This window comes from Uloborus diversus, chromosome 7 (assembly GCF_026930045.1).
Source record: "Uloborus diversus isolate 005 chromosome 7, Udiv.v.3.1, whole genome shotgun sequence".
NCBI lineage: Eukaryota > Metazoa > Arthropoda > Arachnida > Araneae > Uloboridae > Uloborus > Uloborus diversus.
In genome coordinates, this window is record NC_072737.1 from 98,414,129 (window position 1) to 98,429,569 (window position 15,441).

At 32.3% G+C, this 15,441-nt stretch overlaps 1 protein-coding gene across 1 annotated transcript in view; it reads right to left on the bottom strand.

Moving 5' to 3' along the window:
- The window catches only part of LOC129225715 (uncharacterized protein C1orf112 homolog), a 140,481-nt gene that overhangs the window by 27,365 nt on the left and 97,675 nt on the right, over nt 1-15,441 (bottom strand). Inside the window, exons 14-18 of the mRNA XM_054860204.1 lie at nt 14,817-14,898; nt 7,944-8,026; nt 6,823-6,952; nt 1,324-1,458; nt 1,002-1,121 (exon numbers count right to left, since the gene is read on the bottom strand). Coding sequence (XP_054716179.1) covers nt 1,002-1,121; nt 1,324-1,458; nt 6,823-6,952; nt 7,944-8,026; nt 14,817-14,898 — 550 coding nt within the window. The remainder of the gene's footprint in view (nt 1-1,001; nt 1,122-1,323; nt 1,459-6,822; nt 6,953-7,943; nt 8,027-14,816; nt 14,899-15,441) is intronic.

The window sequence follows — 15,441 nt, forward strand, 5'->3', positions numbered from 1 at the left end:
TGTCGACTGCGTGCATTCATTCTTTATATGTCTTTTCTAATAGCAGAACAAGATATTTCTCAATCGGGGGTGTACAAGCTAAAAATAGCCAATTCTATTACTTAGAAATATAAATAGAAGCAGTCATAATTTGACATTAATTACACACACAATCATATATGGAATTGATTTAATGAGTATTTTGAACAGAAGAGAATAACTTTGGTTTTCATTCTTGTTTACTTTTGAGTTTCAAGGAAATGGCCCGGAACCGGATTCAACCTTTAAATAAGAAAGACATCGAATGATGCAGCGACAATAAAATTACTTACTTTCATAACCGTACTTTATAAGTAATATTTTTCAAAAGAATGCTAACACGCTATATTTCCTTTCTAGGGAGATTAAAACAAGCTATCAGTAATCAATGAATTTCTGAAATGGCCACGGCCCACCCGGGGCTGTTGTACCACTTAAGAAGAAGCACAGTAATAATAAACATAAATTGTGAAATCATAATGTTGTTCTAACCTTTTTATAAGATTGTTTATTTAAATTGCTAAATTAAAAATTTTGTGTAGTTTATCAAGAAACACGTATTATTTTGATAAATAAATATTATTTTTAAAATCATACTCACTGCAAGAGCGAAAAACAATATTCCTTCGCTTTAATTAGTGCAAGGAAACTTTTTGAAACTCGTAATTTTTAGCATAAAACCCAACAGGTTTGAACAGAATCTTTGTTTCTTCTAAAATTGAGTCATCTCAACATACTATTTTTTCTTTCGAGGAACTGTTAATGTGTGTGTGTGTAGCGTACTGTCATAATCTAAGTTGGTGGGGGGGGGGGGATCTGCCCTGACGTTAGAGGCCTGTGCCCCCCCAAAATGTTTCGTCACGCTATGCCTCTGAATACAAATGTGACCATTTAGAGAATGAATAAACATACATAACTGGACAAAGTAAACATTTTTTAATTTGAATCAAAAATGTAACAGCACACAGCAGTTAATTTATTACCTTGCAAATCTCATAACTTGGTAAAACTTCCACAAAATATGAGCTAAGAATTAAACAGCAAAAGGCTTTGCGGGAAAAGCTTTCAAAAGAAATGGAAGATTCTTCTTGTAATTCCAGCTCCTGGACAGGACAAAACAAATTACTTAAAATTTCTGTATGTACATAACACATTAACACACACTTGCTTTAAAACAATATAATCATAATTCTTATTTATTATGAAAGGAAATGTGAATCAGAGTAAGACAAATGTTTTTCACTTACAGTCACGTAATTTGACTTAACTTATTTTAAAAGCCTGAAGTGAAATCAGTATACTTACAATAGATTGGACTAGCTCATTGAAAGCTGTCTTATCTGTTGAAGACAACAATTGAGGAATTTGAAATCTATGACTAGAGGGATATTTTCTGGAAGTTAAGCCTCGTAAACAATCAATTTCACTTAAAATTTGACCCTGTAAGAACAAAGATGGAAAATTGATAGTAACAATCTCAATGACAGTATCCAGTAACTTTATACATAAAAATAGAGTATTCAATCAATATTTTACATTTAACCTTAACTTAATTTGAATGGAGGTACTTTAATACTTGAAAAGTCAGAAGGATTTTTTTCAAAGTTCAAAACACTTTTTTAACTTTTATGACCAAAATTGACAAAAAAACTCACCGAGTATTTTAAAATATTTACAAACAGGGCCAGACAATTGAGAAGAGTTAAATGGAGAGAGTGAAGACTTTCATTCATAAAACCGAGATCACAAGTTACGTGACAAATTTTAAAGCAAGCATTGGAAAAAATCAGGTTTTTTTTTTTTTTTGCTTGTTTCATGCAAAACGTGAAAATCATTCGTCGTTTTTGAATCATGTGACTTGGGGTCTTTGGGTCAGCTTTTGCTAAGCCAATGATTGGACTTGCTCTCTCCATTTTAATTCCTGCTCTACGGGCCCGACTAACCAAAAGTAAGGCCCTAAGGACTCGAAAGTGGAATACACAGGTTGATTTACAGGTGGAGAGCCTGTTAGAATGCATTTTTGGGAGCCTCTTTATGTCCCAGAGCTAAGTAAATCATTTATCATGAGCCTTTATGAATCCTTTTTGGGGGCCCCTCATAATTATGACATGGTAAATTTGCTACTGGCAGAATGAATAAAAGTTGTCCTTTCAGTAGTATTTTTTCAATTAGTGCAAGTCGCTACTTTTTATTATTATTTTAAAGATACAGTCAAATCTTGATATTCGAAACTCCTTATCTCAAAACCCTTGATGTCTCGAAAAAAAAAAAAACTTCCACAGCATTTTCTATAAAAACCACTATGTATTTTCCATAGTTATCTTGAAATATATTTTTCGAAGCCCTTGATATGTCAAAATTTTTGCACAGAAGCAAGTTTCAATTGTTGTTTTTCTTTGGCAATTTTTTGTAGTAAAACCAGTTCCAGTGACAATTGCTTAACATTTTTCATCCCTTTTCTTGGATATTTCATGAATAGGGGATTGCGGCAAGATAATAGGGGAGTATTGGTATGAGGGGGGTGCTTTGTTTCCCCCAGAGTTTTAAATCTTTGTGTATTCCTCCCAAACATGTTGCCTACTTTGAGGAAAGGGGGTTGATTTTTCGTCAGTCAGTTTTCAAGCGAAAACGGAAAATGCATTCCTCATTTTCATTATTCTGCTTTTTTAACTCATACAAAATGGCTGCTGAGAACTTTTTAAATGTAGGGCTACTGGTTCAAGATAAAATTAGAATTTTTAAATTTTTAGGCGAAAAAAAACCAAGTTGAAGTTGCTGTTCATTTCAAAATCTCATCCTGTGCACTTTCGACAATTATAAAATTTCAAATCTAGTAAAATATTGAAGACTACTTTATTGATCGTAACTTGAAGTGGTCCCATAGTATATATATAAATGCAAAAAGCATATGTGTGTTGTGAGAGTTACTAGTGTAATTTTCTTAAAACCTCAATAATTCGAAAACTCGATGTCTCGAATTTTTTTCTTGTCCCGAGAGATTTGAGATATCGAGGTTGTGTACTATACATGTATTTTTTCTATAGCAGGGATGTGCTGACAGGAATTTACTTTTGAAGCAATCTTGGGAGCAGGAAAATGATTAATTCAGTGTATGAATTTTGATTCTAGATTCAAAAACTTCATGACTATTTATCTCTCATTTTCATTGTGTAAATGCATTATTTGGTAATGAAACTGCTAGGTGACAGACAAAGCTGTTAATACTTACAGCAAATGCATGTTTTATTAATTTTTTTTAAAACTTGATGTAATTTTTTTTGAGCAATCACGATTGCTTATTGCTTTCATTTGACTGTCCTTGGCGTTACGGTTCCTTTTTCAGCTTGGACCAGGCCTGCAGCACCACCGTTCACCAGCGGCGGCGCGGCTGGTCCTGAGCACTGCCCACCGGAATCCACTTTTGCGGGGCGGTGGCGCCCATGTCCTACACACGCATGCTCATACACAGTCGCCTACGCGCGCACGCCTTTACACACATACACACGCCTACGTGCACACACGTATAAGCCTACACACACAACTATACACACGTAACCACCCAGGAGGAGGGACATGCTTGGGGGGGGGGAGCCGTTCCTAGAAACAATAACTCTAATCAGTAGGGTCTTGTCGCAACTCGTGATTGCGAAAAACATAATTTGAATTCAAAGTTTCGGAATTCAAATTAGAATTAATTGGGGGAAGTAGGTCACAGATTTTACTTTTTTTCTTTTACAAGCATCTTACCATAAGAAAGCTTCTACTTTTTTGTCCCATTTTCACTTGAAATATTTCATACACAATGGCGTTGTTTCGGAAATTTTAAAAATATATTTTTTCTGAAAGAGTAGGGCCGGATTTGGAAGTGTGGAGGCCCCGGGACATTGAAGGAGTGGAAGCCCCTAATCAGGGTTCAAGATGATCATCATATTTTCGAAAACATCTGATATTTTGATATATATATATATATCCGAATATTTTGATATATATGTAAAAATCCGATATTTTCAACCCGTCAAAGTTAGGATATTTTGTAAAAATTTTATTGTGGGGGCCCCTTTGTTGTGGAGGCCTTTGTTGTGTTGGAGTAGCCCCGCCTGCCCTCCCCTAAATCCGGCCCTGTGAAAGAGCATGCTTAAAACACAGGATTTAACCATTTTTTAAACAATTTTACGAAGTTTAATACTTTTTGACAATCATTTTAAACAGTGCAGTTTCATTGTTAATGCTTCTGCATTTGACATCCCAACCGGTGAATTACCATTCACTGATGCCATTAGCACAGAGTCCAATTTTTAATTCGCATCTTTACTCACGTGTACTGGCAAGGATATGGTTTATAGCAGTGGTTCCCAACCGGTGGTTCGCAAAAGGTTTTCAGGAGGTTCGCAAAAAAAAAATTCTAATGGCGGAGTTTCAACATGCCTGTTTCTGATGAAGTTGCACGTTCAAGCGGTACCAAACAAGTTTTGCTCCTTTTTTATTCATTTATCTCTTGCACACTCGATACTCTTCGCATGAAAATATTTGCATACTTCCTGACATATTTTTCATTTAAATAATTTAGTCTGTCATTCAAGTACCGGTCTGTCATCAAGTACCGGTTTTCGCGCTTCCATTGGGAATGATAGCCCTGAAGTCATGCTGAAAAAGCTCTACCTATGAATACAATGTCCTTAGATGAAAGAATTTTAAAACGTTCGTTTCCTCAGAAGTTTCTGGTTGGAGAGATTGATTAAACTTGATGAAAACATTACTTGGAGCATACGCGAGCGTCTTAAATATTTTGATTTTTAGTTTCTTTACCACTTGAGTTCGACAAGGGCTACGGTTCTTCTCGTGTGTCGAGTCAAAACTACATGGAAGTGAGATTGTGCTGTTGTTTGTTGCTATAATTTTCACACTACATATTCTACAATTTACTTTAAGCTTTATTGTCAAAAAAGGGAAAGAATGGCTAGCATCATCTAAAAGATCATCCCTCAAAGGTATTTTCAAGATCATTCTTTAACAAACTATTGATTTAGTGATAATAGAGATAAATGCACTCTTGAGTCAGAAAAATTTCAGTCAAACTTTTGATCCTCTTTGCTCCACAAATATCCTATTTTCCATTTTTTTTTCAAAGTCGATTGAAGCTCAACACAGAGCAATCACTGTGTTTATTTAACTAAATGTGTTACTAGTATTTATCAAACTACAAAAAAAGCTCCCAAATTTTGTCTGTGTGCATGTGTGCACACGCACACAGGCTTTTTTTTTAATTTTATGCTTGTTACTTTCTATCTAGTACCCAAGGGGTTCGCCATCTTCATTTGGAGTTTGAGAAGAGTTTGTAAGTAAGTTTCAGAACTGCTGGTTTATAACAAGCATAGAGTGCAATATTTAATTCACTATTGAATTATCATAACCTGGAAATGCGGTAGACAGCAAGCATAAGCATTCTGAACGCCAGTGGAGATGCACCAAAGTAATGGGAAAATGAAAGTATTTTCTGGGTCCATGTTATCTTTTTTGCTTAGTCTATCAATATCAGTGACTAAAAGTAGTACTTTTGACTGAAGAAAACAACCCCATTGTGGTTTACACTATGTATATATGCTATTTAGATTTAGAAATGCTTCTTAAATGAAAAGAATCAACATTTTTATTTATTACAGTTAAGATTAGCATTTTTAGTTTAAAAATTTTAATGCATTGAAAAAATTGGGACAAAATATTTTGTATGGCAGTTTTTTCTAGATTTTTTTGGGTGGAACAATCCTGCCTAGGGCAAAGTTTTAGGCTAGCTCCCATCCAGATCTGGCACTGATCAGAATAAGTTATAACTAAATTGAGTATAAAATTCAATTAATGCAATTTAATTATCATTCACAAATAAACAGGTTCCATAATAGAGTATATCCAAGTATTTAATAGTTAGCATTATTTGGGACATACAATTGCCTTTTCAAGGACAATCTGGTACTATTTTTTACTAAGATACAATTTTGCTTTTTAAAGCTTTGAATCACAGTGGAAAGACGAAATACAATTTCAAAATTAAATTTGGCAAGGAATGATGTAATGTTTCCATTGCAGAAATAGGGTTTTTTAAACGAAACAAATTGGTGCTTATTTCTGGGAAGGTGTGCGGCATATAGAGAATTGTGTTATATAGATTGGTGATTTAAAGGTATTTTGATGTAGTAATAAAATATAAAACAATTTCAAAAAAATATTATTTCATTTCTCGTTATCTACTGATTTTTAAACAAAATAACTTTTGCATGTTTATTATTTACTTTTAGTGCTAAGTAACTTTTGCTACCTGTGACTCATGTTCCTAATTTTCTTTTTTAATAAAATAGAACAGCTTGTTCATCCCTTTGTAGTCTAAGAGTTTTTTGGGGACGGAGGGTGCAAAGAGTACATATTCAATGCATGCTAGAGAATGAAACAATAACATAATGAACGGTGAATGCTACAAGTAGATAACAATAACTCCATTTTTTTCATACTGCTTCAAGGAAAACTGGGAAAATTAATGCTTTTTTTTTCTTGATTTTTCGGGAATGCAAAGACTTGTTTTCAATGCCTTTAAACTACCTCTTCTAAATTTTATTTAATTAGGAATATCTATGTCCTCTTTTGAACAAAAATTTTCAACAAAAGAGTAATATCCTATTTTTTCTAGATTTTTAGTTATCTACTGGTAGTACTCACAGCCGACGATATGTAAAGCATGTTATCATGAAAGCCAGGAGCAGAAATTCCTGCCCCCCTCCAAACAATGGGGTTATGAAAATAAATATGTGTACAAACCGTCTTCTCAGAGGAAAGAAACTTTAAAATTCTCTTTAAAAAATTGTCCACTTTCACACTTGTTGACATGCTGCTATACACTTCACTAACTTTCAAGCAATAAGAGCATAAAAAATCAATTGAAGTATATCTGCAGGGGAAAATAATTTTTACAAATATAGATATTAGCTCACAATCACATCTTTTGCATTGAAGAATGAGTTAGCTAAGATTAAAGACTATAAAATTGAATAAGTAAATATTTATATCATTCGTTTGGAAGAAGAGTGCCACAATACGAAATTTTTAATTTTCTTTTTCTTTTTGCTTAAAGGCCTTCAAATGACGTTATCTTCTTTGGAAAGTAATAACAGATTTTTTGTTCTAATATTAACCACTGGAGAGCACAGCAAATTTACTTTTCTTAATGCTAATGGGGTTGCTTCCTTCAGTCAAAAGTAGTAGTTTTTGTTAGAACACTGAAATTGATAGAATAAGCAAAGAAAATAACATGGACTCAGAAAATACTTTAATTTTCCCAACAGTTATTTTTTAATTAATTTTTTTAAATGTCCGATTCTTCAAACAAGGCGTGGTCCTTATGACCTCACAAATGATGCACTATGGCGCATCTTTCTACCGCATTTCCACGTTATGATAATCAAGAAGGGAATTACAATTGCACTCTACGCTTGCTATCAACCATATCATTGCCAACACACGTGAACAAAGATGCAAATTAAATATTTTGGACCATGAATGGCAACACTGAATGGCATTTCATCATTTGTGATGTCATCGGCAGAAGCGTTAAACAATGAAAGAGTACCGATTTAAGTAATTTTTTAAAAATATTAAACTTAAAGAAATTATTTAAGAAATGGTCAGATTCTATGTTTTTAAACATGCTATTTCAGAAAAAAATACTTTTTAAAATTTTGGAAACGACCCCATTGCCTTAGAAATTCAACTTCAAACGCTTTGCCTGTAAAATTTGACTTCTTCGTATTGTGGCACTCTTCTTCCAAATGATAGATATGTAAATATAAATTGCTATTTAAATGCAAAAAAAAAAAAGTAATAAAGCAAAAGACAATCTCTGTGAGAATATTTTTTTTTTGCCTTAATACTAAAAGGCTTACCTTAAGCGATATATCCACGTGTCACTCAAAAGAAGAGACACAATATCAGAAGATGTTGACAATATCTGCAGCAAACTAGCAACCTATCACAGGATAAGATACAGGTTAGAAATTTAAATAAAAAATGTGTATTACTAGCGTTCAAAAGCTATGCCAGGGTTTGAAATATGGTTCAGTTCTAGGGGGGAATGTCCCCCTTTACTTCAGAATTTTTACAAGTTCTGAAAATTTGTTTAGAATTTTTTTATAATTCATTTTATTTCATTTTTCTATACACTCATTTTTAAATTGTAATTTTTTTAGTGTAATATCAACCCCACACACACACACATTTTCAAATAATTATTCGGTAATTTTGCAATTTTATTTTATTATTTCATTTTTAATAAAATACTTTACAACTAAGTAACATACTGTATGTTACTTAGTTGTAAAGTATTGACAGGGGTCTGTCCAGGATAGTCCTTTTTTTGTGAAAAATCAAATAATTTTGTGAAAAATGAATTAATTTTGTGAAAAATCAAATAAATTCGCAGAAAAAAAAATGTTAAAACGAAATTTTAAAATTTAGAGATGGCACAAACTGCATCAATTAAACTTAAAGTTGAGTGTTTTCCTCTTCTATGTTGAGAAAATCATTCTGAGGTGTTTTTCTGATATTTGGCGGGGGGGGGGGGGGGGGGGGGCATCGCTCTCTCAAGTATCAATATTTATCTACCATTTTACATTATGTTAAATTATACTAGAAATATTTCTGTGCAGTATTTAAAATAATTGTAACAAAAAAATAAATAAATAAAATAAAATTCAGAATAGGGTTCAGCATTTAACTTTTTGACCCAAGACACTCTTAAAAAGCACAGAATTTCGTTTAAAACTTATGAATTCCTTGATTTTAACAAAAATAAAAAGATATTTTAATTGTTTACCTCTTAACAAAGCGTAATAATATCAAAAATTCGAAAAATCGGATTCCAATAGCGGATGAAAAGAGATCGCAATTCTCAAAGTGAAGGCACCAAAATTATAAAAACTGCTTGTAAAAGAAATATTTTTGATAAAATTATTTTAAAATTGCATTTTAGAATCCTATGATAAACATTTTATTAATATTTGTGGACAGAGTTGACGCAAAAAAAAAAAAAAAAAAAAAAAAAAAAAAAAAAAAAAAACAATAAAAATAAAATATACCATCTATTCAGCATTTTAATTTTTGACTCATAACAGAAAATTGAATTTTGCTTTAAAAACTTGAAAAGAGAGTTCTGACAGAAATAAAGAGACTTTTCATTTATTTGCATCCTAATCAAGTGAAGCTAGCTTGAAAAAAGAACAAAATATGATTCTCATATCGGATGTTAAAAGATTGCATTTTTCAAAATGTAGACATATAAAGAAAAAAAAACGGTAATTAAAAAAGTTTATTTAAAGTTAATCATCCTTTTTGTTAGCATCGAAAAATCAAAATCCATATAATTTTCTCCCAAAATAACAATTAAACATCACACGGCACCGTAAAAACGCAAATATTGACAAGTTGGTAAAATGATGAGAATATTTTCTAATCAAGTCATTATAAAGGTTCAACGCCAGACGCTAAGTGGTGATAATTTTGAAGTTGGTAACCCTCTCTGAAGCGATCATATTTTTTCCCCACCCATATCCTCCCTTTCCTCTATCCCTTTCAGACCCCGAAGTGGTTTTTCGGGGGGAAAAAGTAGGAAATAAGGAATCAAAAATCAAAAAAGTAGGAAAAGTAGGAAAAAAATAACTTTAAAAAGTAGGAAAAATAGGAAAAGATATGATTCCACACGCCAAGAGGAACCAAATTTAAACGTAAATTTAATTTCCAGAAGAAAAGAAAAAGTTAATAACATAATATACAAATAATATTTAAGATAATATACAAATACAACAGATATGATTACACACACATACATCAAGGGGAAGCAGTCAAATTTAAGATAAATTTTATTGGCAGGAGAACAGATAGTTATCTTGTAACACCTTAATAACATGCAGAAACTAGGTTAAGAAAAATGTATTTTTCTATTAAACTTATAAGCTAAATATATTAATACATTTGAATATTTATTAACCTAGTTTTCGCATATTACTTAGTTTTTCATGAGCGGCAAGCAAGTCTTTACCATGCCCGAAAAGATTTAAAGTTGGCTAATGCAAGTATGTTTGATTCATGTTGGTCAGGTTTTCACACAAACTAAAAATTAGGATCAGATACTTTTTTTTACAGCCCCTGTAATATAAATATATAAATGGAGAAAATAATTTGATTTGGTTTGTATTGATTTTTTGAGCAATCACGTTGCTTATTGTTCTCATTTGACTATTTTGAATTCCTATCATTTTATTTTCCCACCGCCTCCCTGTGCAGCACCACCGTCGACCGGCCCCTCCTGATGTTGCAACACCAGCGAGCAAAGCCTCCAAGTTGTGTCCATAACCTACACACACGCATACATACACACACACACTCGTGATTGCAAAAAACATAATTGGAATTCCAGATGTCAAAATTCAAATTAATTTTTAGTCATATATATATATATATATATATATATATATATATATATATTAACACAAACAGTCAAAATACAAATGAAAAAGCAAATGAAAAAAGCGAGAACATCAAAATGGAAAATGAAAAAGGTGAACCCAGGACCAACACTTTCTCAAGGGGGGGATTGGTCCTAAAGTTCACAAGGCCCTTTCTGTCTAGCAAGAGGGAAGGTCCCAGAGGGAAGGTTTTGGGACCTTCCCTCTTGCTAGACAGAAAGGGCCTTCTGAACTTTAGGACCAATCCCCCCCTTGAGAAAGTGTTGGTCCTGGGTTCACCTTTTTCATTTTCCATTTTGATGTTCTCGCTTTTTTCATTTGCTTTTTCATTTGTATTTTGACTGTTTGTGTGAATATGTTTGTACTGTTTTTGTTTCTAGCAGCTTTGCGCTGGCATTATGGTACACTTTTGTATTTATTCTTTCAGTTTTTTAATGTCATTCATTTTTTCTATTTCTTTGAATTTCTATTTTAAAATTGTCTTAAATTGTATCTCTTGTTTTATATGTATATATATATATATATATATATATATATATATATATATATATATATATATATATATATATATATATATATATAAGAGCCTGACTAGACTATGTTGCACCAAACAAAACAGATGCCGAAGAAACTTCTAGAATTTGGAAAAATTTTGCACAAATAAGCACACAAACAAAGTTTTAAAATAAATGAAAATTAATGATGAATAAATAAAAATTAATTTAAGTACATTTTGTTAAAATAAAAATTCAATGCGTGGGTGGGGTGGGGGGGGGGGCACTTTTAACGATATAATAGTATCAAAAAAAAGGTGAAAAAAGTATTTTTAAAAAGAGAAAAAATAGATTAAGTTGAAAAATAAAAAAATTGGCATTTCTCTCCTAAAAAAGTAAACATTCAGAAACATATCACATGTCTGTGTGAAAACCGAAAAATTTTGAACTTATTAGAAGACACTAGTTACAAAAATATAAACACTTTTTAAAAACAGAAAATGATCCAAAAAATGAAAAACTATTCAATCCAGTCTAAATCAAAATCAAGGAAGTTAAAGACACTTAGGGTGCAAAAAGCATCTTCTAACAATGGGGTCATTTCCGAAATTTTAAAAGCATTATTTTTCTGAAAGAGCACGCTTCAAAATATAGAACTTGATCATTTAAAAAATAATTTGACAAAGTTTACTATTTAAAATAAAAATATTTAAAGCTGTGCGCTGACTCAATTTCATTTTTATGCTTCTGCGCTTGACATCACAAATGATGAACTGCCATTCACTGTTGCCATAAACGCAGAGAGCAATATTTAATTCCCTTCTTTACTCATATGTAGTGCCAACGATATAGTTGACAGCAAGCGTAGAGCGCAATATTTAAGTCGCTTCTGAATGGGTTTGTTTCCTTCAGTGAAAAGTAGTACTTTTAGTCTCTGAAATTGATAGAATAAAGCAAAAAAAAAAAAATAATAATAATAACATAGACCCAGAAAATTCTTTCATTTTCCCAACAGTTATTTTTTAATTGATTTTTTAAAATCTCTGTTTTTTCAAACAAGGCGTGATCTTGATGACGTCACAAATGATGCTCTTTGGCACATCTTTGTACCGCAATTCCAAGTTATGATAATCAAGAAGCAAATTAAAATTGTGCTCTACGCTTGCTATCAACCATATTGTTGCCAATACACGTGAGTAAAGATGAGAATTAAAAATTTTGCTCTGTGAATGGCAACACAGAATGGCATTTCATCATTTGTGATGTCATCAGCAAGAAATGTAAAAAATGAAAGAGCACCGATTTAAGTAATTTTTTAAAAATATTAAACAACTTATTTAAAAAATAGTCAGATCCTATGATTTTAAGCATGCTCTTTCAGAAAAAAATACTTTTAAAAGTTTGGAAACGACCCCATCATCGTAACCTGGAAACGCGTAGGCAGCAAGCCTAAACGTTTAGCGCTCCAGTGAGATACGCGGCAAAGTGCATCATTTGTGACGTCATAAAGACCACGCCTTGTTTGAAAAATCAGACGTTTTAAAAAAATAATTTAAAAAAACTTGGGGAAAATGAAAGTGTTTTCTGTGTCTACGTTATTATTATTATTTTTTTTTTTTTGCACATTCTATCAACTTCAGTGACTAAACGTAGTACTTTTGACTGAAGGAAACAACCCCATTTAAAACTGTCCCAAAAATAAACTAACAGTATTTTTAAAGCGTCAAAGTGGTGGAATCAAGCATTTAAATCAATTTTCGAATTTTCTCAGGTACGTTCTGCCCATTTCTTTCTTTTTTTAAATACTCTTTGCAAGGAAAGAAAATTAATTTTCATAATCACGTTTACGCTCTGGAAGGAACCTTTCTAGAAGGACTTTTTTCAGATTTATGAATGAAAGAAGTTAGTTTCCGCAATTTTTTTAAAAGTGATTAGTTGTTGCAAGTTTTATCTGTTGCTTTTACTCTGTACTAACGTCGATAAAATTTGTATAGGTTTTTCGTTTTTTGCTTCCTCACGTTCCTTTTAAGGTTTTACATAGTATTTTTGTTTAAAACAAGCTCCATTTTGCTGTAATGACTTTTCCCGCACTTTTCGAACATTCCGCCGTTCACTGCAATTAAAACTTCATTCTAATTAATGGGTAGATAATATATAATTGTATCAGAATGTGGCAGTATCTATTTCTTAATTGTTTTATTAAAACAGTAGGACAAAAATCAACGCAATAAAGAGAAAAGTTGACTGTAAATTTCGCATCGGCAAAAAAGTCGCACTTTCGAAAATTCAACTTTTAAACACGCTAACGACGCTGCGTTTCTTCCAGAAATTACTATTCAGTCAATGATATGCTCACTATCTGCTCCTTTCCTTTTTCCTTTAAAAAAAAATCATGCAGAAAATTATCGGTGAGGCATAGGAAATATAAGAATCAATGCAAAATGAGAAGTGCTATACTAAAAAAAGTGAAAAAATAGGAAAAAAAAGGAAAAAGTAGGAAAAAAAGGAGTGGTCTTCAAAAAGTAGGAAAAAGTAAGAAAATAAGGAACTCTTCGGGGTCTGCCCTTTGCAGTTCTAAGTTCATTTCGCAGATATATATTATTATTGTTTATTAAATCATGAGCGGGGAGAAAAGTGCCTTTTCAGAAAAGTTTGCAACAACACCGCTGCTAATTAGATGTGATAAAACAAACAACCATTATATTTATTAGGCAGTAGCAATTATTTATCCCTTGCAGGAGCATCGCAAGAGTGCTGATTTCTTTTTTTTTCAAAATTAGCTGATTTTGTATAAGCTGATCCCTCTAATTTGACTTAAAAAAGGTTCCAAAAATTATCGGTTTATACACAGAAATATGCGTTATTTTGCTTTCAGATTTGCTCTTTCAATAAACAATTTGTGACACATCCGATCTTGTTTATCAGAATTTTGTGAAGGGTCTGTTTTGTTTGATCAGGATTTTGTGAAAGGTCTGTTTTGGTTGATCGGATTTTTGTGAAGGGTCCATTAACGGACCCAAATATCCTCTGGCCAGACCCCTGATTGAGTGTATGTGTATGATACACATACACTCAATTATTTTTTTAAATAGCCCATTTTCTGGATCTAATTAATTATCCGAATGGGGTTCAGTCCCCATTGCTTAGAATATAATTCTACTGCACAAAGACTTTTTTTCTGACAATCAAAAAGTTAAAGTAAAAAATAGCCTATACCTTTCGAAAACGGACTGTCGTTTCCAGAAGCTTTTGGATCGCATTTCGACTGGCGGATCGGAATTGGTTGATGTCAGAGGATCGGAATTGGTCAATGTCGGAGGATCGGAATTCGTTGATGCCAGTGAATCAGAATTCGTCGATGTAACTTGAATTGCTTTGAATTGACGGAAGCTTTATTAAACTTTTTATATCTTTCCAAAACGAAAATGGTTTTTGAAATTTTTTTTATCTTCTCCACTTTCCTGGTATGGGGTTCGTTATCGAGTTTAAGAATTTACGGGGGAGGGGGGGGGGGAATCCCGCACAAACCTTTGGATTGCGCGGGATTTACCGATTTTGTGCGCGTTTGGCACAATCCCACGCTCTATTTCAAACCCTGGCTATGCTGTAATTGTTTTGAAAAATATAATGCATGATAAAATTATCACAATCCCATTGGCCCGTACAGTTGGTACCGTCACAGTACACTAGATGATGATTATACGGAAAGTAATTTACTTGATATATAAGATATGATTGTAAATACTTTTTTTAAGGTATCAAAACGCGAATTACATTTACACTTTCAAAATATAAAACCTACCCCATTCTCCAAAGTGGAATTTGGATAAGTCTTCCAACATGTTGATATCTCTGAACATGTATAATTGTATATACTGGTGAATCTAGTGTAAATAATTGATAAAATTAGTTTCTATAGAGTATTACATCAAATTTGTTAACAAGATAGCAAAATTAAAAGATCTTATCAGTTTTGAACCCTTAATATAAAACAATCTTTTGTTTATATTTAAATTGTAGCTATAAACTACGGTATAGAAATATAAAATTAATGAATGTAAGTTTATATGCTCTTTATACAAATCCGCAGTTTACGTCGGATCTCAACTAAATTTTGTCTGAGAGGTGCTTGGGTACACGAGAAGGAACCTAGGGGTGTTTTCAAACAAAAATAAAGTACCGAATCATTTGAATTTTAATATAACGACCTGAAAATGGTATTAAATGGCTCTTTCTTTGCAAAATAATTATCCAATCAGTTTAATTTTAGTGTCATTTGAAAGATTGAGATTGGAAGATTTTTTTCCCCTGAAATTGAAACCACCAAGTCCCTAAAATCATTAAGAGAAAAGTTATACCATATTTTCTCGTATATAATCCGAGGATTATCCGTTAAAAAGTGTAAAATTAATGAGGTGCGGATTATA